General features: G+C 41.4%; 1 protein-coding gene across 8 annotated transcripts in view; it reads left to right on the top strand.

Annotated features, from left to right (window-relative positions):
- The window catches only part of PTPRT (protein tyrosine phosphatase receptor type T), a 451,009-nt gene extending 429,414 nt beyond the window's left edge, over positions 1 to 21,595 (top strand). For all 8 annotated transcript variants that reach the window (XM_069871726.1, XM_069871724.1, XM_069871722.1 and 5 more), the window contains 9 exons: positions 688 to 842; positions 2,781 to 2,916; positions 3,913 to 4,062; positions 6,916 to 7,089; positions 10,496 to 10,627; positions 14,481 to 14,606; positions 16,156 to 16,319; positions 16,876 to 17,011; positions 18,015 to 21,595. In XM_069871726.1, the coding sequence (XP_069727827.1) occupies positions 688 to 842; positions 2,781 to 2,916; positions 3,913 to 4,062; positions 6,916 to 7,089; positions 10,496 to 10,627; positions 14,481 to 14,606; positions 16,156 to 16,319; positions 16,876 to 17,011; positions 18,015 to 18,068 (1,227 nt within the window). In that variant the 3' untranslated portion in view covers positions 18,069 to 21,595. The remainder of the gene's footprint in view (positions 1 to 687; positions 843 to 2,780; positions 2,917 to 3,912; positions 4,063 to 6,915; positions 7,090 to 10,495; positions 10,628 to 14,480; positions 14,607 to 16,155; positions 16,320 to 16,875; positions 17,012 to 18,014) is intronic.
- The last annotated feature ends 811 nt before the right edge of the window (positions 21,596 to 22,406 follow it).

Here is a 22,406-nt window from a genome sequence, read left to right as displayed (position 1 = left end):
TTGCCTGGGACATGCCCACTCTTCTACATGTTCATTCACCAGGTTGTTGCATCAATGCCTCAAAAAGGATTTAAGAGTAACTTCTTGGTGGTTTATGGCTTGATAAGTGCAGTCATGATATGCTGGGACTGAAGTCACCCTGTGAAATTCTTCTCCCAAGTGTCAGGGGACAGGACGAGAGGGAATGGCCTCAAGCTCTGCCAGGGGAGGTTCAGGCTAAACAGTAGGGAAAGAATTTTCACGGAAAGGGTCATTGGGCACAGGCAGAGGCTGCCCAGGGAGGGGCTTGAGTCACCTTTCCTGAAGGTGTTTAAAGGACGGGTGGACGAGGCGCTGAGGGACATGGTTTAGTGATTGATGGGAATGGTTGGACTTGATGATCCGGTAGGTCTTTTCCAACCTGGTAATTCTATGATTCTAATCAGATGGGTTTGAACTCTAAGATCACAGGTTTACATCGGGAGCTGGCATTCACCTTTATAGCCCCTAGTTGTGTGTTACCCCTTTCATTTGTACTTGGAGTTCAGCTTAAACACTCTCAGAGTGAAAAGCAGCATAAGACACAACCCTGCATATGATGAGAAGCAAGTTCTTGTTCAGTCCTCTGCATGAGGGAAAAGAGAAGCGATCGGAATACGCTGATTGCAGCCTGATGGAAGAAAAATAGAGGCTGTGTTGTCTCCTCAGAAAGGCTACCATGAGATCCGAGAGATTCGACAATTCCACTTCACCAGCTGGCCGGACCATGGGGTCCCTTGCTATGCCACGGGCCTCCTGGGCTTCGTTCGTCAAGTGAAGTTTCTCAATCCCCCAGAAGCGGGACCCATTGTTGTGCACTGCAGGTATGTGTGGTCTTTGAGCCTTTCTTCCATCAGCTTTTTCCTTGTTTTTCTTCTTGCCTGGCAATAATCAACTATGCTTTGTTTGATTTGTGGCCCTCACCAGAAAACAAAGCAGAATTTGGTGGGGTTTTTTTCTGTAGTGACAATTCTAGAGTTTGGATGGCATGAATTGGAGATTATATAAATAAGTCAGAGAGGGCCATTAGAATGTAGAAGACTCTCCGATGGCCGATACTCTCTTAGATGCTCATAGAAGAGCTGGGAAAATGGTAAATATCTGGAACAGCCATTTCAGACACTATCTACAACAAACCTCATGCTGAAGGGACAATGGCTGCAAAAAGACTGGGAATTTTATAGCAACTTTGCATTTCTGTACCCCGTCCATGATGCATTTTAGCTTTGTACCAGCATCAACTGTCTTATTGAAACCACCTGTAGATGTGACACTTAGGGAGATGGTTTAGCAGTGTGATTCTGTTAGTCTGTCTTCCTGAATCTGGATGGCAGTCACTGTGCATCTTGGCCTCCCTAATGAGTCCACAGACATTTACCTCCTAGTGAAAGTACATCCCACACCACTTTAAAAAGTAAAGTCAATTAAATCTTTCCTTTTGAAAACAATTTGGGGTAGGGGTGTGTGTGTTGTTTTGTTTAGTGAGCAAGTAATCAGTTTTATAATTAAACAGAGCTAAGCCCAAGGAGCTGGCAGAAGGGCATTCACTCAGAGCTCAGAGCTACCTCAATGCTGTGAAATGGGTCTGGCCATGAAGGAGTCTAAACTTGGTTCATTGTCACCAAGAAAGCACAGAGAAATCTTTTATCCTTCACTTTTTAATGAATTATATGCCATTTCCTCTCCGTTATTTATCTGCTTTTGAATTTTAATGACTTGCTTTAAGTGGTAATTACCAAATTCTTCCTACCGATGCCTGGCTGGATGATATCACTGTTCGATATTTATGAAGTGCCAGGTTCCTCTAAATATAGAAATGTTATAACGATTTGTTAAAATTCTGAAAAGCTGAGAGATAAAGGGAGAGGAAATGCCACTTATTCATTAAAATTCTGCAAATGAAAAATATCTTCTCTCTATTCAGCATTTGATTAATCAGGTCCATTAATTTATGGTCATTCATATCTCCTCGCTTTCGGCTCTGCTGGAGCTTTCATGCAACTGAAGTTTCCCTGATTTGAGCTGAGTTTCCCTTCTTCCTTTGGAGTAATGTGAAGAGACGCTCTCCTCTGTCTATCCTTCACACCTAAACAGCTTGGATGATTTCCCAGGAGGGGAGGAGGACACAGTGACAACACGGTTTTGAAGGAGATGGTCCAATTCTCACAAGCAGCAGGGGGGTCTAAACTGAAGGATCTGAATAGCCTCGAGCTCCTTTCTCTATAATTTCACAATCCACAACTTGAAATCACCTTTCTCAAGACCCAAACGCCTCTCGATTTAAAAGGGAAAAGGAATGTTTGAGGTGGAGGGCTCTTTCCTCATGCCCACTTGATTAAATACGTGCATGATGTTTAAAGAGTCCCATGGAAGAAAAATTCTGGAATTGTGTCTATTTGCAACTTGGAGGCTGCTCTCCCACATCCTATGTGATGACAGATGTGCAGGTAAACTGACCTGTAAAACAGTAATGATTATTTTCATATAATAATATTTTGTTGGTGTTCAAGAGCATAAAGCTTTCTCTTTTTTTTTTTTTTCCTGCTACCTGGGTCCATTTCTCTTTCAAGAAATTTCCTTTCACCTCATTCTCCTAAATCCTAAGCTAATTTAGCTACACACAAAAATCAACCCACTAGGGAGAGCAGAGCAGCTTCTGAGAGAAGAGAGCTGTGTCTCTGATACAGTTTTTTCTTCTCCTTTAAGTCCTGCCTCTCCACATGCAGACTCTCATGTGTTTTTTTTTTTTCTTTTTTTTTTAGTGCTGGGGCTGGGAGAACAGGGTGCTTTATTGCCATCGACATCATGCTTGACATGGCAGAGAACGAAGGCGTGGTGGATATATTTAACTGTGTGCGAGAGCTGCGATCCCAGAGGGTCAATCTGGTGCAGACAGAGGTAGGTGCCAGCAGGTCTCTGCTTAGGATGTACTGCTTTCCTGTCAGCTTCTCTGCTCAACAGGAGCTCAGCAATTCATTAAGTCAACACTTGCTTCCTTCGTGATGTGATTATACAGAACTTTCGGTGGCTGAACATGACCAGATGTGCACCGAATCACATTCACTGGCAGCTTCTCAGGGTTTCCAAGACAGGAGGGCAAACCTTGAAGTTAAGGTCTTAGCATTGCTGATTAATTTTATTCTCACAGTCAAATAAAAAAAATACCCTAGCTCCTGAATCCTCTCATGACTCATTCATAGGTATACTGCAGACTCAAATAGAACGCAGTTTATATCAATTTCAAGCCAAACAAATCAAACGTTCTTGATTCAAGGTTTAGGTGCTGATTAAGCAAGCTGCTCCACCACATAGAATCTAGCAGCTGCACAAAATTCTGTGGAACTGTTATCCTGCTGCACAAGTTTTATGTATGTGCTTCAATGCCTTCCCCTCCTGAGGGACACATAATAGACTGGAACAGAGAAAGGTTTTCAACTTTGTTGGACTTCTCCTATTTAGTTCAAGGAAAGAACTTTACCCATATATCCAGGGGTTTTGAAGAGACAGATGGAGCAGACCTGTCAGTACCTCTGTTTCTCTGGTGTTATCATAGGTCCAAAATACAATCCATTCCTGACCGTTGCCTCATGATTGTGAACAGAAAAGCTTCACAACCTGGTTTCCTTCCCAGCCCACCCTCCTTTTGTCCCAGTGCTCCTGAGAGCGGTGACTTCCCATTTTACTTGTAAATTTGAAATGAATACATGAAACCTCACGTTCAATGATGGATGAAATATGCTCACAAAGCTGTCACATAGCACACTGTGTAATTTGTCTTCACGTGAAACAGAGCCAAATATGCATATTAGGCATGATTATTTTTTTTTAAAGCACGGTATTTCATGAACTGTATTGAATATATGATTTTAATATCTTATCCTTTCCCCTCTGCAGGAGCAGTATGTATTTGTCCATGATGCCATTTTGGAGGCATGTCTCTGTGGCAACACAGCCATTCCAGTTTGTGAGTTCAGATCCATATATTACAACATCAGCAGACTAGATCCACAGACCAATTCCAGCCAGATAAAAGATGAATTTCAGGTAATTATGTGTGTCTCACTCATTGTAGTTGATGTGTTGAAGGTGTTTAATAAATTTCTTCGTGTTATTCTACAATTTCCAACAGAGCAGATAAGGGGTACTCTGAGTCAAGGTCTGATTTCAGCTGATTTTTATTGTTTTACTGCTGGATCAGGCAGAGATTTGTTTTTGACATGGACCGTTCTGCCTTTGGCAAGGAAAAATTCCTCATCACTTCAGTAGAGCAAGGATACTAATTTTTGCAGATAACGTTGTATTTCTCGTTTCAACAAATATTCTTTTGTTCATTTTCTTCTGTAATTTATGCAGAAACATTTATGCCTCAGGGTTCCTTATTATCCATTCTCATGGCTCACATGCTGCTTCCAAGTCTTGACAATCAACTTGTTGATGTCCTTTCATACAGAGGAGAAAGTGAGCTCAGTGAGCGTTACTGTCTCTTTTACTAATTTTCAATTAACAGAATCCCTCTGCTCACTGTGTATATTTTTCTGACTACCTGATGGTGAGAACTGAGATGATATGTAGGAAAACTTACAAGTGCTAGAGTAGCGTGGTTTACATGGGGAAGTAACAAAACAAGATCCCTTCCACCATTGCTTACCCCAACCCAATAAATGGGCTTGGGACACAGGAGCTATAAGACCCGTGCAGTTGTACCTCTCGCACAGCGGAGAACTTGTCCTGCAGACCAGTGAGCTAAGCTTCCCAGCCTTATTCCCCATGTATCTGTAAATCCCTTTAGGCTTTTCAACCAACACCAAAACCAATAATATTTCTGGAAATCTGGGCAAGGTGAGTTTAACGGGAAAGAGAGCTCTGCTGTTTGCTAAGAGGATGTCATTCTTAGCAGTAGGAAGATTCCTTTAATTGTAGGAAATGTGTTCCTCCCTCTACTTTTGCCAGCAATGTGTCTTTTGCAGCCAGAGAACATCTTTTGGGAGCCCTGTCATGAGTCAGATGCCTCTTCTCCCTTTCTACACTAAGGGAGAATGTGTGGTTTTTATCTGAAACCTTACAGAGAATCATCAGGGTTGGTATAGTGAGATAAAGAATGTGGATCTCAACTGATGACAGTTCAATTAAAAAAAGATTTGGTTGTATCAAGTGATATCAGATCTATAAAAGGGTTCCTGGTTCTGGATGCTTGGCATGAAGGAACCAAAGCCAAACTTCATCAAATGCTGTTACACTATTAAAAAAATTACCACTTGCTGGTCTTATTTTGTCAGGAGATGAGACAAGATTGTCGCCCGCGTGCTTGTTCATTGAGCTGCCAGGGGCTGGCAACAACTTGGGAAGGAAATACTCCGCTGTGCTTTGCATAACAGGCTGATTCTCTGCCTAGTTGTAGAATCTATTTTTACAGGATTTTGGCTTGGAGAGTTCCTCAGCCCTAATTGTCTGGATTTAACACAAAAGATTGTACCTTTTGCTAGAATCTTTATGAACCAGTTGATCCAATATTAGATCTGTTAGTACAGTTGGTATCAGTCAGATTCCTGTGGCCCTCAGGTAAGGCTGGATGGATTCCTCATGCATTACTTGTTGTCCAAACATGCAAAAGCTCATACGGAGGAATTTTTGTAATCTGGATAAGTACAGAAACAGAAAGGGAGAGAGGGGAACGACATAAAGTAGACAGTACTAAATCACCAACAAGCCACCTACCAAATTGTCTGCACTCTTCAGAGATCTGAGATGTCATGTTGCTTCCCCAAACAGACTACCTGCTTTCCACCTTTAGACAAAAGGACTTTTAAGTGGAACCTGATGATTTAGAACATCTGTTATTTCAAATTTTATGCTTTGACATATTCTCTTATCTTGGATTGGTGACCCTCCTCCGTTCTCCATCCATAACCTCTCTGTGGCTGAAGTCAAGGTCTTTGTAAGAATTTTTATCCCCTAAATATTTTATGTTCTGCTCATGGGAATGCATGGGCTTTGCTCAGGAAGAGAACAAGCAACAAGTGAAAGTAGAATAACATCAGATAACCACTGATGTACTTAAGCGACAGTGTTTAAGAAACCTTCGGTTTGATTTGCTGCTTTTGATCCTTGCTGACCAACCTGGACTGATTTGTCAGGAGGCCTCAGGAATGGATAACACCAAAGAAAACTAGATTTAAAGAAATACAATGTGTCAAGCAGTAGGAAAGGTGGACAGCAAGACTCCAGACATAAACTATGATTTTGTGCTACTCCAAAAGTAACAAGCTGAATAATACATGAAACAGATTGACTTTCCTGATAAAAAAACCAAAACAAACCCACAGTGTTTTTTTCTTAGGTTTTTATATATATTGTTAAGATAAATCAGCAGTTTTACTGAGGAATGACCAGAGGATTTGAATTCAGTGTGACCTGCTAGGCGAGCTAGGTCAATACTCAGGGTACTTCTGCACTTTATCCACTCAAAGAGGGAGAAGGATGCATGCTGCCACCCTGGGGGTGGTAGAAACATGAGCAGGTTTTACTCCATGACTGGGTCAAAACTGCAACTTGTACCTGTGCCAGCTGTTTCTAAACTTTGGATTAGATTAGATTATGTTATCTGACTGCTATGGGGTTTTAGAACTGAAAATTGGTAGTGGGTGTGTAGTGCCCTCAATTTATGCTGGAGCTTATGGTATTCAGCAAAGAACCTCAGAATGATGTGCGAGATGTAATGTATTATAACAGCAAACAGTTCCTTCAGTGCTCCTACTCTTTCATTCTCTGGGAAACCAAAGATTCCAAAGTACCTTTAAAATAAACATATTGTGCAGATGGCATCCTTCTTAGAAGTAAATTCAAAGACACTCAACCTGCTTTTGTCTGTCTCTCCCTTTTTGTCTTCCCCTTTCACAGACTCTCAATATTGTGACACCGCGTGTTCGGCCGGAAGATTGCAGCATTGGTCTTTTGCCAAGGAACCATGACAAGAACCGCTGCATGGATGTGTTGCCCTTGGACCGGTGCCTGCCTTTCCTCATCTCCGTGGATGGTGAATCAAGTAACTACATCAATGCTGCGCTCATGGATGTAAGCAGCACCACACTGTCCTCACTGATCCTGGTCTGCATTGAGTTGATTTGTTCTCAGGATACTTTTCCAAGAAAAAGGGATTGAAAGTAAAAAAAAACTTTTTTAATTGCAGTTTCTGAGTCTGATATCTCGAACCTGGGCAAAGGCACACAGAAATGTGTCATCCAGACTCTGATTATCACACCACTGTTGTGATTCTGCCTCACATTGGTGAATAATTTTTGACTCAGAAGTTCAAGAGCAGGCAGTTTGAGGTTGTGTTGTAAGGCAGATGGACAAAGATGCAGTAAAACAACTTTGATTGTCATATAAATTGGAAAAGATATGTTTGCCAGGTCAGCTCTTTGGAAAAAGTAGTTTGCAGTGTGGAGCAAGTGATTTATGTGAGCTCACGCGATTAAGAATATGGGAGTACAGGGATCAAATGTGCAAATTACTTTAAGGCTGAAGAACATGAGTTAAGCTGATCTGAATCTGTCCGAAGGCATTTTCTCTTGCTTTGTTTATAAGGTAGAATCTCACAGCACAGGTCATTTGTTATAGGGTAAATTATGTTGATGGTTTCTTTCTGCTGTGGTGCCTAACTGCCTCTGGACAAAAATGTCTTGAAGGTCACTGTTGCAGTTGAAGAATGTGTAAATATGATCCAGGGTACAATGTCATCATTTTTCCCCTAGCAGTGTTGGGGTTTTTTTTTCTAATTTTGTCTATTCTTTTAGTCTTTCAGAAAGAGTGATGCTACTGCATTTAAGAGGTTAAGCCAAATGGTCATGGAATTAATTTTAGGTTTTTTTCAGAAAGATTGTGATGTTTTCATTGCAAATATACCTAAGGAAATTGTGTTCTTCAAAGTGTTTTTCCAGCTTTGACAGATCTGCAGAAGCACAATCTATTCTTCTGTTTCTTAAGGACTGGGAATGTATTTGCACATTTCAGCCCTCAGTACCTCAAATCACTTTGCTAATACTTTTATCCTTCCCCACAAAATTCTTGCAAATTAAATTTTTTTTGTCCAAAGGAATTTTTCCCCTCATTGAAATTCAGCCACTATGAAGTTCTCTGGCTCTCCTTCATCCTTCCGTAGAGGAATCAGCAGCTTCTGAAAAAATAAAAATACCTAATCAGAGTGGAGTAGCCCAAATCCCACATTTTCATAGGCGTTCCTGTTGAGGATGGGCTTTAAAAATTATCTGTCTTTTCCAATAACTTCATCTCTGAAGTCTCGTATTGAGCACAGACTTACAAGAAATCCTCCATCCTATATTGCCTTGAGCTATCATTAGTTATTTCGTTGTTTGAGGCAGGCACGTGCTGAGGAACCCTTGACAAAGCAGTCCCAGTGCTGATGATTTTGTTTACAGATTTCTCATGTTTATCTCTTTCTTTTAAACTTCTTCCCAAACCTTATTTGACTGCAGCTTGCTCTGTGTATCACATGAAAGCTGTGATGGAAGAAGTGCTAGAGCAGGAAGGGGTGATGATGCACCTAGAATGGGTTACAGCCTGGATTTGGAAGAATGGATTGTCCCAAGAAGTCAATAAGGCCAGCTGCTTTGGACTGTGTTCACCAAAATTAACCTGAGACACAGAAGTCCAATTGAACCCTCTCTCAGCACTTACTCTGGGCTCCTAGCTGAAACTGTGCTGGAGACTCTCTTGGTCTGTTAACTGCAGAGCATTAAAACACAGCCTTGAGTTAGCTTTTGCCAATACAGTCAAGGGGCTACTGCTGCCACATTTCCTCTTCATGCTCTCTGTTCCTTTCAGCTAAACAGACCTTAGGACCTTACCTACCAGAATCATTGGAAAGCCCTGTTTGCATCTGCAAAATGGTTTGTTAAGAAGAAAGGAGAAATACTGTCCCTTACCTTCCTCTAAATTGAACGTAATTGTTTAGCCACATCTCTGAGTCAAGCACTAGGTTTGTGTTTAATGAATGGGGCTTGAAGAAAGACATGAGTCCATGTCCCCACTCTGTTGTCATTGTTTTCCTAAGATCCTACTCAAGTTCTCTTACATGAGTAATTAACACCTCTTTGTCACCTTCCCTTTAAATAGGACAGTGAACCTGGTTCCTTCCCTTTAGCAAAGAGAACTGGTGGGGCATGTTTCTTTTTTCTCCTAATATCAAAACACACAAACACACCTTACCTCCAGCCAACAGTTTAGCCAATCTGCTATATTGGTGCACAATTTAAAACCACAGCAGAAACATAACATCACTATTTTCTTTAGCACTATGTTGCCAATATTTGTCTGGTACTACATAGCTTTTGACCCATACTGATGATCCTAAGTTTGAAATACAGAGTAGGGAGAAAGTGGAAAATCTATTCCATCTTATCATTTCTCAGGAAACGGTTTCCTTTTCCTTTTTTCCACCTCATTTCTCATCCTCCTCTCATGTGCACACTCAGGCACAGCACAGCTGCCCTGCAAGCTGATGCTGAGCATGCACAGCACCTTTTCCCTTTCCCAGTGTGGTCTGCTCGGCACTTCCACCCACATCTGACTTATACAGAAGAGAAAAAGCAAGTCCCCACAATAACCATCTTAATACTTTGGGTGTTTATTTATTTCTTTACTTTAAATCCAAAATCTTACTGTGTTTTGTTCTTTTCTTTTTTCTTTTAAACCCAGCAATATTGTGCTTTTTGAATCAAGCCTGCTTCACAGATGTACAGCATAAAGGACTGTGCAGCTTGTAGGCTCATTTATGCATAGCCTGCCATGGCTGGAAAGCAATAAAGTTTTGAGCTTGTACCCTTTCATCTCGAAGTGCCTTGCAAACATTCATTAACACAGCCCCACAGAGGTTAGGAGTACAGTTCCTCCCCTTCGTGGTTAGGGAGATTGAGGTCAGAGGGCTTTTTTGAGGTGAAAGAACAGTGTCAGAAATGAAACGCCATTGTCAGGGGCTCTGAATATTGCACCACAAGCTCTTAAAGGATGGCTGGGCTCTAAATGTGCCACTACATCCCCAGGGAAGCAGCAGCAAACAGAGGGGCTAATCCCTTCTGTACTTCCTAGAGACCATTGCAGCAAAAAGGATAGCATTTGCTTCTAGCTGTTTTCTTTCCAATTATTATTATAATATTACTGATAGTAGTAGTAGTAGTAATAGTAGAATTAGTGTTATTTGCTGAGTCTCAAAATATAAATAATTGATTTGGGTAATCTCTGCTCTTGTGACACTTCTTTAATGAAATGTCTTCATTGGGAGCAAAAGAATCCCATTATGAGACATTCATTCATTGCAGAGCGATAACAAGGAGAAGGATATGTGATTTGTATAATCTGGTTAAATGGCTCAGATTGCCTAGCCATGCCCTCCCGGGTATAATAGTCGTTTGAATAAAAGTTGATTGAATTTTTTTTTTAACTAATCTTATTCTTTTGTTAGAGCCACAAGCAACCTGCTGCCTTTATTGTAACCCAACACCCTCTGCCCAACACCATAGCAGACTTCTGGAGGCTGGTGTTTGATTATAACTGCTCCTCGGTCGTGATGCTGAATGAGATGGATGCAGCACAGGTAAGTGATTTTTCATCATTTCTGTCATGTAACTTTCTTTGCAAGTCCAGACAGTTTTAAATGTGTTTTGGCTGACATCTTCATGCTCCCTCTCTCCACAAACCAATAAATAGCAATGAATCATAAAATGGTTTGGGTTGGGACCTCAAAGCCCATCCAGTTTCATCCCCCTGCCACAGGCAGGGACACCTCCCACTGGATGAGGTTGCTCAAGCCCCATCCAACCTGCCCTTGAACCCCTCCAGGGATGGGGCAGCCACCACTGCTCTGGGCAACCTGGGCCAGGGCCTCCCCACCCTCACAGGAAAACACTTCTTCCTAATATCTCATCTAAATCTCTCCTCTTTCAGCTTTAAACCATTACACCTCATCCTGTCTCTGCATGTCTTGATCAAGAGCCCCTCCCCAGATTTCCAGGAGCCCCCATTAGGTGCTGGAAAGCTTACTGGAAGGGGAACTGTAAGGAAATATAGGTATTGTTTTAGGGTACAGCAAAGAGCAAGTCCACATGCTTGGCTCCTTCTAAGGCTGTTTGATCTAACGGCAATTAGCTGGGTTATATAAATAACTGTGTTTGTGGGCCTAAATCTTCCTCCCAAACACGCTTTATTTTTGTTTGTCTTTGGTTCAAAAAATTGTTCCCTACCACATCCCTAGTGTGCTTCATGCTCACCAATTCATGTGGTGTTTCCAGAAGAATAAAACCAACAGAGATGCTGAAATCATTAGGAGAGTCTTTCCCCGACATTTCCAATACAATTCCGTAGTACTGAGAACATGGTTTGCACAGTTTCTGGAGAATCATGTTTTCTTTCTAGTGCCATGTGTAAGCTGGTTTCTTGGCTACTAAACACATCGTTATTTTCAGGAGTTGAGCTTGCTAGGAGAGGAGCCGCTGCAGTTCCTCCCGTACGAAGATTTCCAGCCACCTTGCTGATGAGTGGCAGAAGATAACAGCTTTCATAAAGGCATAATCATGCAATTTGTGTGAAGAGTACATTTGGCATGGCTAATTCACCCATTACAGCACTTGTTAAATATGAGAAGAGGAAACCTCAAGTAGCTAGTACTTCATGGATTAATTTTTCGTTTGTCTATTCTCTGTCTTCAAAGTCTTACCACATTTGAAGGCAGCAAGATTATTGATCTCTTTTTTTTGGATAGTAATGGAGAGACCAATCACCCCATTCACTGAGGGGATCTCCCTTCAGGGTGAATGACACAGGATTTCATTTCTAATCACAGTGAGAGCCCTGCTCAGAAGCAGGATCCCTTGGTGACCCTCAGAGTCCCACCACTGTGCGGGGAGCTGGATGTGCTGTGCCTTTACTGTCTTCTCCCTGACTCATCCTGTCTGATTCTATGTCTTGGCATTGAATGCAGGAGCACATTTCATCCTTCCCTTTTTTTTCTGACACTTTAAAGAAAAAAAAAAAAGCTTTTTCTAAAAATGGTATCCCTTGTCACTCTTCGTTCTTGGTAGGCACAAACCTATCAGCCTCAGCAAGTGTCATTCTTGTGACTTTCTTTCCAAACAAGTCTTAACCTGCTTTGTTTTTTTTCCTAGAAAAGTTTTGTTTTGATGAGATATTCTGTAGGACGAGAAAAGGAGATTTAGCAATGCAGAGTCACTTTGACAATTATTCTAGAATAGTGTCACCTACCTCAAATCTGCAGTCAATGTCCAAACCACAACCAGTTTAAAGTTTGCATCTCATGAGCTTTCAAGGCAAGATGTGACAGTTTAGAATCATAGAATCATTTAGGTTGGAAAAGACCCATAAGATCATGGAGTCTAACTGCAAATCTAACACTACCAAGTCTCACTAAACCATGTCCCTGAACACCACATCTGCATGTCTTTAAAATACCTCCAGGGATGATGATTCGGATGCTTCCCTGGAAAACCTGTTCCAATGCTTAACAACTCTTTCCATGATGAAATTATTCCCAATATCCAGTCTAAGCATCCCTGGTGCAACTTGAGGCTGTTTCCTCTTTTCCTATCGCTTGCTACTTGGGCACACAACTGGCTCATGTTCAGTCTTCTATTGACTAACTCTTCTCCCAGGCAGCTTTCCAGCCACTCTTCCCTAAGCCTGCAGCACTGCATGGGGCCAAATGCAGGATGCAACAATGAGCCTTCTTGAACCCCATCCCCCTGGCCTTGGCTCATTGATCCAGCCTGCCCAGACTCCTCTGAAGAGCCTTTCTACCCTCAGGTAGATCAGTAGTTCAGTTGTGAAAGTGATGTTTCTAGAAAGGAACCTTAATGATATCGTGCTTGCACTGCATTGTATGACAATGTTGTCCTGGTCTAGCTGTTCATTATTGCCCGCTCAAAGTGCTCTACCCTATGCACTACAAATCCTTGGTGTACAGATACCATAGTTGTGTGTATGAGCAGGGGGTGTTACTCAACTCCATGAGTAGAACACGAGTGCAAAAACTGTGTATTTAAAAGCTGTGCCCGAGCTGTGGGGAGGAAAAGAGTTAAAATAAATAGCTAAGCAAGCCTTTAATCCACCATGCAGGGAAAAGGTGCAAATAAAACCGTGTGGAGGTCAGAGAATACAAGAGACATTTTTAGGCACTGTATGTACATTTGGATATATGGCTATTCACAGAGCCGCTTTATGAAAAGCGGATTTTCAACATTAAGGAAATATTTAATCTTTTCCTTCATTCCAATGCACCTTGAGGTTGTTACCTAAAGCACCTGCACGGCTCAAATCTCCTCGCCTGCTGGACAGATGCTCTGAGAGGAGATCTATAGGCTGCTTGAAAATCTGAATGAAGAGTAAAGACAACCTTCAAAGAAGGACTTGCGTATGTGGTCTTTGCTGGCTTGCTTAATCTTGAAAAACTAACAAGGGCAAAGATGTATAAGATTGTATGAATATCCCACCCAATTTCAAACCCATATGATCAAAGGAATAACAGGAATAGAGAATTAATGCAGTAGCATGCACACACTTGACGTTATTACTGGCAATGATTGAACTTGAAAAGCTTGAGATCAAGTTCAAATGAGCATCTGGGGGTTTCAAAACTTCTAAAAAATTACACTTGAAAATAGGAAGAAAAAACAGGAAGAAACACAATCTCAGCAGAAACTGCTAATGAGATCTCATGCAAAATATTTTCTCACCATGGTCTATTTCCAGATGGATTTGAAATACTTAGATTGTAATTTGTGTGAATAGAATTTTTTTTTCCTGTACTTTCAATTCAGTAATATCAGCATAAGAATAAAGACTTCCAACCTGCTTCATAAACTTCAGAAATGTAGTTGTGGTCCACCCTGCAGTTGGAGCTGCTCTCATTGCTCTCAGAGCAAACTCGTTCTCACTCCCCTGCTTGTTGGTAGAGTCAGAAAACTAAAGAGTTCATCTCACAGACAACAGAAGTTCCTCTTTTCTTGAATTAAGGTTAATGTTCTCAACGTATATACAGATTCCCCATTAGCACCAAATCTATGTGGTTCCGAGTAAATTTTCTTACAGACACTAATCTTTCAATGTTCATTTGCAATCTATATCCCTACAGAGGCTTCTTTTGTCAGTCACCTCACCTGCACATTTGCACTCCAGAATTCAATCGGTTACAAACAGTGTTCATAAAATAAGGGGGGGGAGAGGAAGTCAAGCTTCTAAAATTTGTTTCTTTTTCTCTTCATACTCATGATATAAACCCCTTTTACTGGGGTAGAATTAAGTCTTCTTTGAGCAAATATATGTAATACAAAATTGCTTATATATTATGAGCTGGTTATAAACTTGAAAGAAGACTGAATATTTATTTCCTTGTTAATAGTTAAGGTGCTTTTTGTTTCTTTTGGTATTTTCTCCAGCTCTGCATGCAGTACTGGCCAGAGAAGACATCCTGTTGTTATGGCCCAATTCAAGTAGAGTTTGTTTCAGCAGATATTGATGAAGATATCATCAACCGAATATTCCGGATCTGCAACATGGCCAGGGTAAGATCAGTGAAATATCAGATTCCGTATTTATTCTCAAATATATATTTTGGCACAAGGAAGAGGCAGAAACAAGACTTGTAATTTAGAGATGCTGAATCTCTCACCTACAAACAAAATTCCACTGTAGAATTTAGTAGCTGCTTCCTTTACTTAACATTTAATTGCATCAGTCTGTGTTGGTAAAAGACTTTTGGCTGAAGGAAGAAAGTGGATAATAGGAGCTGAAAATCTGTATTTAAATGGAAAGCATTTTTCTGTGTATATTTGAGAATGGTTAATCACTTAGTAGCCAATATAAAACCATCAGTATTGTAGGAAATAAACTGAGATAGTGTGAGCAGCTCTCCATCTGTCAACTACTATGCAGTGTCTCTGAAGACAGATGTAACATTTACTGGGTAGACTGGGATTCCCAATTGTCACTGTTTTTCCTATAAATAAGCAACTGTTATTTCTGTAAGCAACTCTTTCTCTGTATTCCTCAGCCCCAGGACAGCTTAAATGATAGAAGAAAAGTTTATTTGCCCACTGGACCCTGACAGTGAGAAGTCAGGGCTGCAGGAAAGGGTTTCAGTAGAGAATTTTTCTCTCATTAGTTATTTCCCAGATTGATAATGTCTTCTTTTTTTGTTCGTTTTTCTAATCAGAAGTGGAAACAGGCTCCACAAATTAAATTTCCATGCTGTTTAGCACATCAGTGTCTGATTGTATGGTCAGACCCTGTGCAGCAATGCAGTCTTGGCATTGCAAACTGAACCTTGTGGTCCAAGTACACAATCTGGTATATCAGTTAGATATTCACCTTCCTGTACCCCAGGCTAGCTGCCTCTGGACTAGGGAAAACCTTCAAGTTATATAGCTAGTACAACAAAAGTTCTGTGACTGTCTCGATAAATGTCACGGAAAGGTTCATTGGGCACTGGCAGAGGCTGCTCAGGGAGGGGGTTGAGTCACCCTCCCTGGAGGTGTTTAAAGGATGTGTGGGTGAGGCGCTGAGGGACGTGGTTTAGTGATTGATAGGAATGGTTGGACTTGATGATCCTGTGGATCTTTTCCAACCTGGTGATTCTATGAAATACATAGCTGGCAGGGTGACTGCTGTGAACTCACAGATCTCTGCACCCATCTATGTTCAACACCAATAGCTACTGCTAAAATCTTTATGAAGATCCTTTCCTGTCACGGTCCCCCAGAGATCTGGGGGGCTTCTTTACTTTTACTTCTTATAGGACAACAAAGCTCTAATATGGGAAAGAAGTATTTGATCTATTTTTACAGTTCAGTGAGACATTATTCTCTACTGGAACCAAAACTGTGCAACTAGTTTCTCCCTGACTCTGTAATACCTCAGGTCATCATTGTTATTTGGATTACCAAAATTCCCTTTTTTACCACTGTATTAGGTAGCTGGAGTGGAGGGTGATAACATCGATGATATCAGATTCAGAGGGGAAGATGCCATGTAGCCAGTGCCACCCCCTTTTTTAGTTTATCTCACTGCTTCCTGCCATGTTCCGTTTAGCATCTTGAAAATACTTTGTTTTAGCCTCAGGATGGATATCGCATAGTCCAGCACCTGCAGTATATTGGCTGGCCAGCATACAGGGACACCCCTCCTTCCAAACGTTCCCTCCTAAAGGTGGTCAGAAGGTTGGAGAAGTGGCAGGAACAGTATGATGGGAGAGACGGACGCACTGTTGTCCACTGCTTGTAAGTAGAATTAGAAAATGTCTGTAACTTCCTGAATTGCTGTTTGAAGAGCACTGATTATGGATCTGGAAATTTGGTGGTTTGCCAGGCTTCAGGTGGCGAAAATGAAGTTACATTACACTTGTAATACACCTCAAGTTGAATACTGTGCTACATTATAACATTCTGGCCCAGAGGTTTTACTGATTGTGGTGAGAAAAATTGTGGCTGAAAAAGCTCTGCTGCTTTCTGTTTTATAGGTATATCTCATGACTGGAGCCCAGACACAACCAAAGCAACACTGCCACGTGTCCAGCTCTGACCACAGAGCTGCTGTGGGTCCCAGAGCAGTGAGGAGCAGCAGTCTCTGCAGCTTCCCTGTCCACCAATGCCAGAAATTGGCTTAGCCCTTCCATCCCTGTCTCCTGCTGTGCAGGTCTCCACTTTTAGAAACCCTTGAACGAAAGCTTAAAGTCTTTTCCCATTACATGTATTGTCTGAGCTGTTGTGCAAGAAGTGCTTCCTTCCATTCCCTCAGCCTTGCCTAGCTTCATGTTGCCTCTTTTCTTGTGTCCAGGAATGGTGGGGGACGCAGCGGCACCTTCTGTGCCATCTGCAGTGTGTGTGAAATGATTCAACAGCAGAATATCATTGATGTGTTCCACATAGTGAAGACGTTACGGAATAACAAATCCAACATGGTGGAGTCACTGGTAAGCTGCTTTTCCTGCTCCTCACCCCACTAAGGGAACGCAGACCCATGCTGATTGGGCCTCAACACCTGACCATCCTGTAATTGCCACTTGATGGCACTCAGGATGAACTGCTCCATAGCTTTCCCTCACGCCAAGATCAGACTGACAAGCCTGTGGTTCCCTGGATTCTCATTCCAGCCTTTCTTGTAGATGAGCATCACAATTGCTGGTCTCCAGTCAAGTGGGACCTCCTCAAATAGCCAAGACTGCTGATAAATGATGGAAAGTGGCTTAGTAAGCACTTTCATCAGCTCCTTCAGTATTCTTGGGTGGATCTCATCCAACCTCATACACTTTTGTATGTCTAGGTGGTGTCGCAGGTCACTAACCATTTCCTCTTGGATTACGGGGGCTCCATTCCCCATGCATCTAGCATAGGCTAGAGATTCTCCTTAGTCTTAATCCCCCGGTCCCACTGCTTCTCTCCTTGAGCAGAGGAGAACAGCTGCTTTGGCAGTGTGATGAACACTGTCTCCCATGCCCAGCTGCCTCCAGGAGGTTAAACCCCAAGTAGCTGTGGGAGCGGGTGGTATTTGTCCTTCCCTGCACGCATGCAGCCCAGTGTTTAGTGCTTTGACATGCGTTGAAACCAGGAAAGGAGAATAGTCCGAGCACCAGGCCCTGCTCCCTGCAACCAAAAGGATAAAACTGTCCTGAATTCAACCATCTCAATCAATCAAACCAAAATTTTTTCCCCTAAAGCAATGTGTGCAATGAGGGCTTGAAGCAAATAATGAATAGTCCATATCGTGGCTGTCTCTTTTAGTGTTTTTCTCTTCCATTGATGAGAACATCTCTTAGTAATGCTTGTTCAGTATCACATAGAAATGCAATTACTGTTTGCCTGGTCCTGCTAAATGGTGTAAGAAAGAGGAAGGAAGCATTTCTGGCAGCTTGTAGAATGAGGCTCTGAAGAATTTACCCATGTCCTAAAGCCACTTAATTTTTTTCTCTCTTTCAGGAACAGTATAAATTTGTATACGAGGTTGCACTGGAATATTTGAGCTCCTTTTAGCCCAGCGGAGGGAGGGGAGCTTCCGAAATGCCAGACCCCAATCTCTGGCAGACACTTCTCCCCTCCTCCACAGCAGAAGGCAGTAACAAGTGTGGGAAGGAAAACCTCTCCTTCCTGGAGCAAGAGACTGAAATTGCACAGATCTCGCTGGAAGGAGGAGACAATGCCTGTGTTTGCTGCTGCCTGCTTCCTATTGGAACATCTACTGCTTCTTAAATAACCTACTGTAAAAATTAGCAACATGGGAGACAGGCTGAAAGACTGGACTTTCTAATCCCCTCTGACTTCTCTCCTCTTTTGGATTGTATTTTTGCTCTCCTTGCTGCAGAGTGGGGAAGGAATGAAACCCTTAGGAAATTATCTTTTAAATATCTCCTCTTTAATTTATAGTTTTGTTCCCAAATCTCAGTCTTTAATTTTTTAATTTCATGCAGCAATCACTTGGGAAAAATGAGATAGCCATAGGGGATATATGAAATGTTTCATTACAATTTGTCTACCTTATCTGGTTCCTTTTATTTGTTTTTCAAAATGAAAAGGCTAACACAGAAAAAAAACCCAAAACACTGGAATTCTCTTCCCATGTGTAGTCCCTTTTAGCATGAAAATAGATGGTGGAGATGAGAAGCTGTTCATGGATTCACTGCCTCGGCTTCCACAGTTTCCTCCCAGTTTCTGCTAGACTCCCAAGGCTGTGCATGAACTGGTTACATCTCTCTGGTTTGTTTTCTTTTCGGTGCTGGTGAAGAAATACCATTAATGAGTTTCCCAGCCACTTGAACCTCAAGGTTAAATATTTGCATCAAACAAATCGCATTTGTCTTGCCACTTTGGTAACTTAGTTACCACATTTTTCAAGTATTTGCTGGGGTGCAGTGTGTCTTTGAAAAACAGGGTATAAAGTAGGTATTATTGATCATATACTATGTATTATTATTTTTTATTTATTATTTGTATTGCTGTAGATCTTAGGACCCCTAGTCATGACAGGATCCTGCTGAACTAGGCACTGTGCAAGCAGAACAGAGAAGGTTCCTGCTCAAGAGCTTAAAATCTGAAGGTAATCTTAAAATTAGGTTTGGTCAAGATTTCCTCACTATTTCCAAACTGTTGTACAGTCAGATGTAGTTGAGTGGTTTATTCAGATTTCCAGGCCCTACAAGTTTTGAAAAGGTGACCTATCTGAGCTGTAGGAAAGGTGATGTACACACACAGAAACATTCTGACATGTGTTAAGAAAAGCATTAGACCAGCACAGCAACTTTCCTTCTTAAGCAAAACAGCTTCTGGTTTCTTCTGCAAAAATGCCTGTGCAACTCTTCATCTTGGAAACAAACACCAGACGTGTTTCACCAGGGTTCTGGAGCTCACTGATTTCTTAGCAGCTAAGAAATTGCTTTTCTTTAAGAGTATGTTTAAGTAGTTAATCATTAAGGTCTGCAGGGTAATCTTGGAGAAAAAAAATAATTGAATGAACGAGACCTTACGGTATTCAGTGTTTCGGTTGAGCCATTTATTTATCTTGAGGGTGCAGGGATAGGATGTTGCACTCTCCTTAAATTAGATTCTGGGAGATGTAGGTTTCTTTAAATACAAACTTGCTAAAAGTTAGACTGAAAGGTAAGAGTTTAAAGAAACTCCACTTTCTTACCACTCTGTAGTTTTCCACCCTCAGGTAAATACTCAGAGACTGTGCTGATAGCTCTGTCCTGTCAATGCCTGGCATAGAGCATGCCAGAAGTTCAAAACATTTTGCTAATTCTGCACGTAAATTTAAAACACACCTCTGCTTCATGATCATTCTTTTAACAGTCATACCTTTGCCTTGAAAATGAAAGATGAAAATGGAATCTGATAAAAGCAACTCTTGGCTCAAACCTACCAGTATCTAACCAAGTAGTTGTCATCTCTACCAAGACCTGCAACAGTGTAAGGAAGGATGCTTGGAACAGCAATAATCCTCTTCCTGCTAAGCAGAGGAGGGGCTTGCATAGGACACTGAATTGCCTTGCTCATATCCTTTCCGAGGAGCTTTGGATTCTTAGCTTCAGTATTATGAAGATCTTCAATAAGCTTGAATCACATTCTCCCTCATGTAGCCAGTGTGCCATAAAGTATCAATGAGAACTCTCTCACAGGTGCCTCTGCTCAGTTTCTAGTTGGTCCTTTCTGTTGTCTGCAAGAAATCACAAAACCACCTTTGGTTCCTCTTGGGGCTGTAGGTGGATGTCTGGCATCTCATGAAATAAACTGCTTTTAAATATTATTTTTTCTTTGCTGCAAAGCAACATGAACAGTTCTGCAGAAAGATAGAAGGCAGAGCAAAACTATGAGATAAAAATAAGAAGGAAAGGATAATATTAGTGTTTTGATTACATGTGGCTTGGGTAACAGTGTAGTCTAGGAGTTGGGAATTGTTAGAAAAGAAGAGGGAATCCTGATTGCAGAATGGGATTTTTGAACAACTGCCCAGTTAGGAAGAACCTACAAGTCAGCAAAGTGTTCATAACTTCACTAGCTCCAGAAAGCCAGAGGGAATCACTCCTCTTGGATACTGTGGAAATATTAATTAATCTTTAGCATTCTGTTACTTTCATGTGGAAACTTGCATAGGGATAGGTACCCTGATGAGTTACTAAAGGACTCGTGGAGGCACTGAGGGTGACAGCCAGGACAAAAGGAATAGAGAGGTAGAAGAAATGGCAATGACTGAGATGTGAAGTGTAGGAGGAAATTCAGGGCTCAACAATAGCATGAAAGAAAGAGGATTAAAAAGCCAGAAGTAAGCCCATAGTAGGGATGTATGCATGGAGAGAAAGTGGTGTTGGGTGAGCAGAGCAGAATAGCACTTGCAGTGGAGTTGTTTAAGGTCTTGAGGTAGGTTTGAATGTGTTTTGTGGTATGAAAAATGCTACTACAGGATCAGCTGCATGTACCAGTTGGCCCACAGCAACTCACCTTGTGCTTAGCTCTCTGTAAATGCAAAGTGAGATCAGCATGAACTGCAGGGAAAGTTATTTAAGATAAATTTTACCTCATATTTGCAAAGAATAAGTTTAATGCAAACGTTGGTTACCACAGCCTGACTGTTAGTCACAGCTTATTATGTGGCAACTCAGCCATGCATCTCAATCTTCTAAATTCCAGTTTACAATCCACGTGGAAAGATACTCAGCAAACACTACAGATTATGTTGCCAAACTGTTATATTGTCATGCGGTTACATTGCTTCAGGGGACTGACCCAGCCTCCAGCCTGTGTTGGCTCAGGGATCTTTATGCTGTTCTTCAGCACACAGTGCGTATATGCTGAATGTGAGTTAATGATGAAGGGAATTGTGTGGAAAGAGAAGCTTGCTTTAAATAACCCCATTACCTTGAGGTTGTTTAAGCCATAGAGAACAGCCTGTAGCAAAATAGGTAATGTGTTTGAAGTAAGATTATGGGTGATGGGTTTGTTTTTGCTGGGAAAAAGAGAAATTATGAGATGAGATAAAAGAGGCTTTCTCGCTCCTGAAAGGATTAATGGTCAGAGTGAGCTTTCCAACCTAAGCATCCCCTGCTGTGGATGGAAAGTGATAATGTACAGTAGAAAATGTGAATTCCTCGAGGACTGAATGTTAGGCTAGAAAAGTATTATATTGACAATATTGGAAGGGTTATAATGAAGATAAACTTATCCCCAGTCAGCCATCCTTCAGAAGTGAGGGAGCACAGTTTATTAATAGCCTGGTATTGGACGAAAGTGTAATTTGAAAAACAGAAAACTAGAAATCGGTAAAGAAGGGTGGTTCAGGGGTGACTGTCTCACACAGTGGGTAACTAACATCTTGAATTATTAAGGGATGTAACTGAAGCAAAGAATTCCAGAGCTACCTAGGCTGGCTGCTGGAGAAGGAAGACCCTGAGATGTCTGCATGAAAGAGATAGATCAAACCCTTTAAAAGGTACAGTAGGTCTTAAAAGTCTTTATTTATTTATTTATTTTTAATCCTATATTTGTTTGTTTGGTGGTGGTTTGTGCATTTGGGTTTTCTAGTTAAGATCTCTGCAGGAGCAATGGCCTATGCTGGCTCTTTTCCTTTTTTTTTTTTTAATCTTCACATTACCTCTAAAGAAAAAGGCATTAAAAAGGCATTTTGCCTCTTGTAAATATGCTACAGGTTCTTGTTTGTCAATATAAATATAAGAGGCTGTGCAAGGGAGTACAGTGTACGTGTGAAGGTAACTGAACGAGGACCTCCAGTAGCAGGCGAGCTCAGGGGAATTTGATGACTTCATTTATGTTTGCAGGTTGAAGTAGCTGGTATTCTTTAATCAGGGAAGTATCTGGACTTTG

Source organism: Phaenicophaeus curvirostris, chromosome 18 (genome assembly GCF_032191515.1).
Source record: "Phaenicophaeus curvirostris isolate KB17595 chromosome 18, BPBGC_Pcur_1.0, whole genome shotgun sequence".
NCBI lineage: Eukaryota > Metazoa > Chordata > Aves > Cuculiformes > Cuculidae > Phaenicophaeus > Phaenicophaeus curvirostris.
This window is presented reverse-complemented; position numbering and strand designations above follow the sequence as displayed.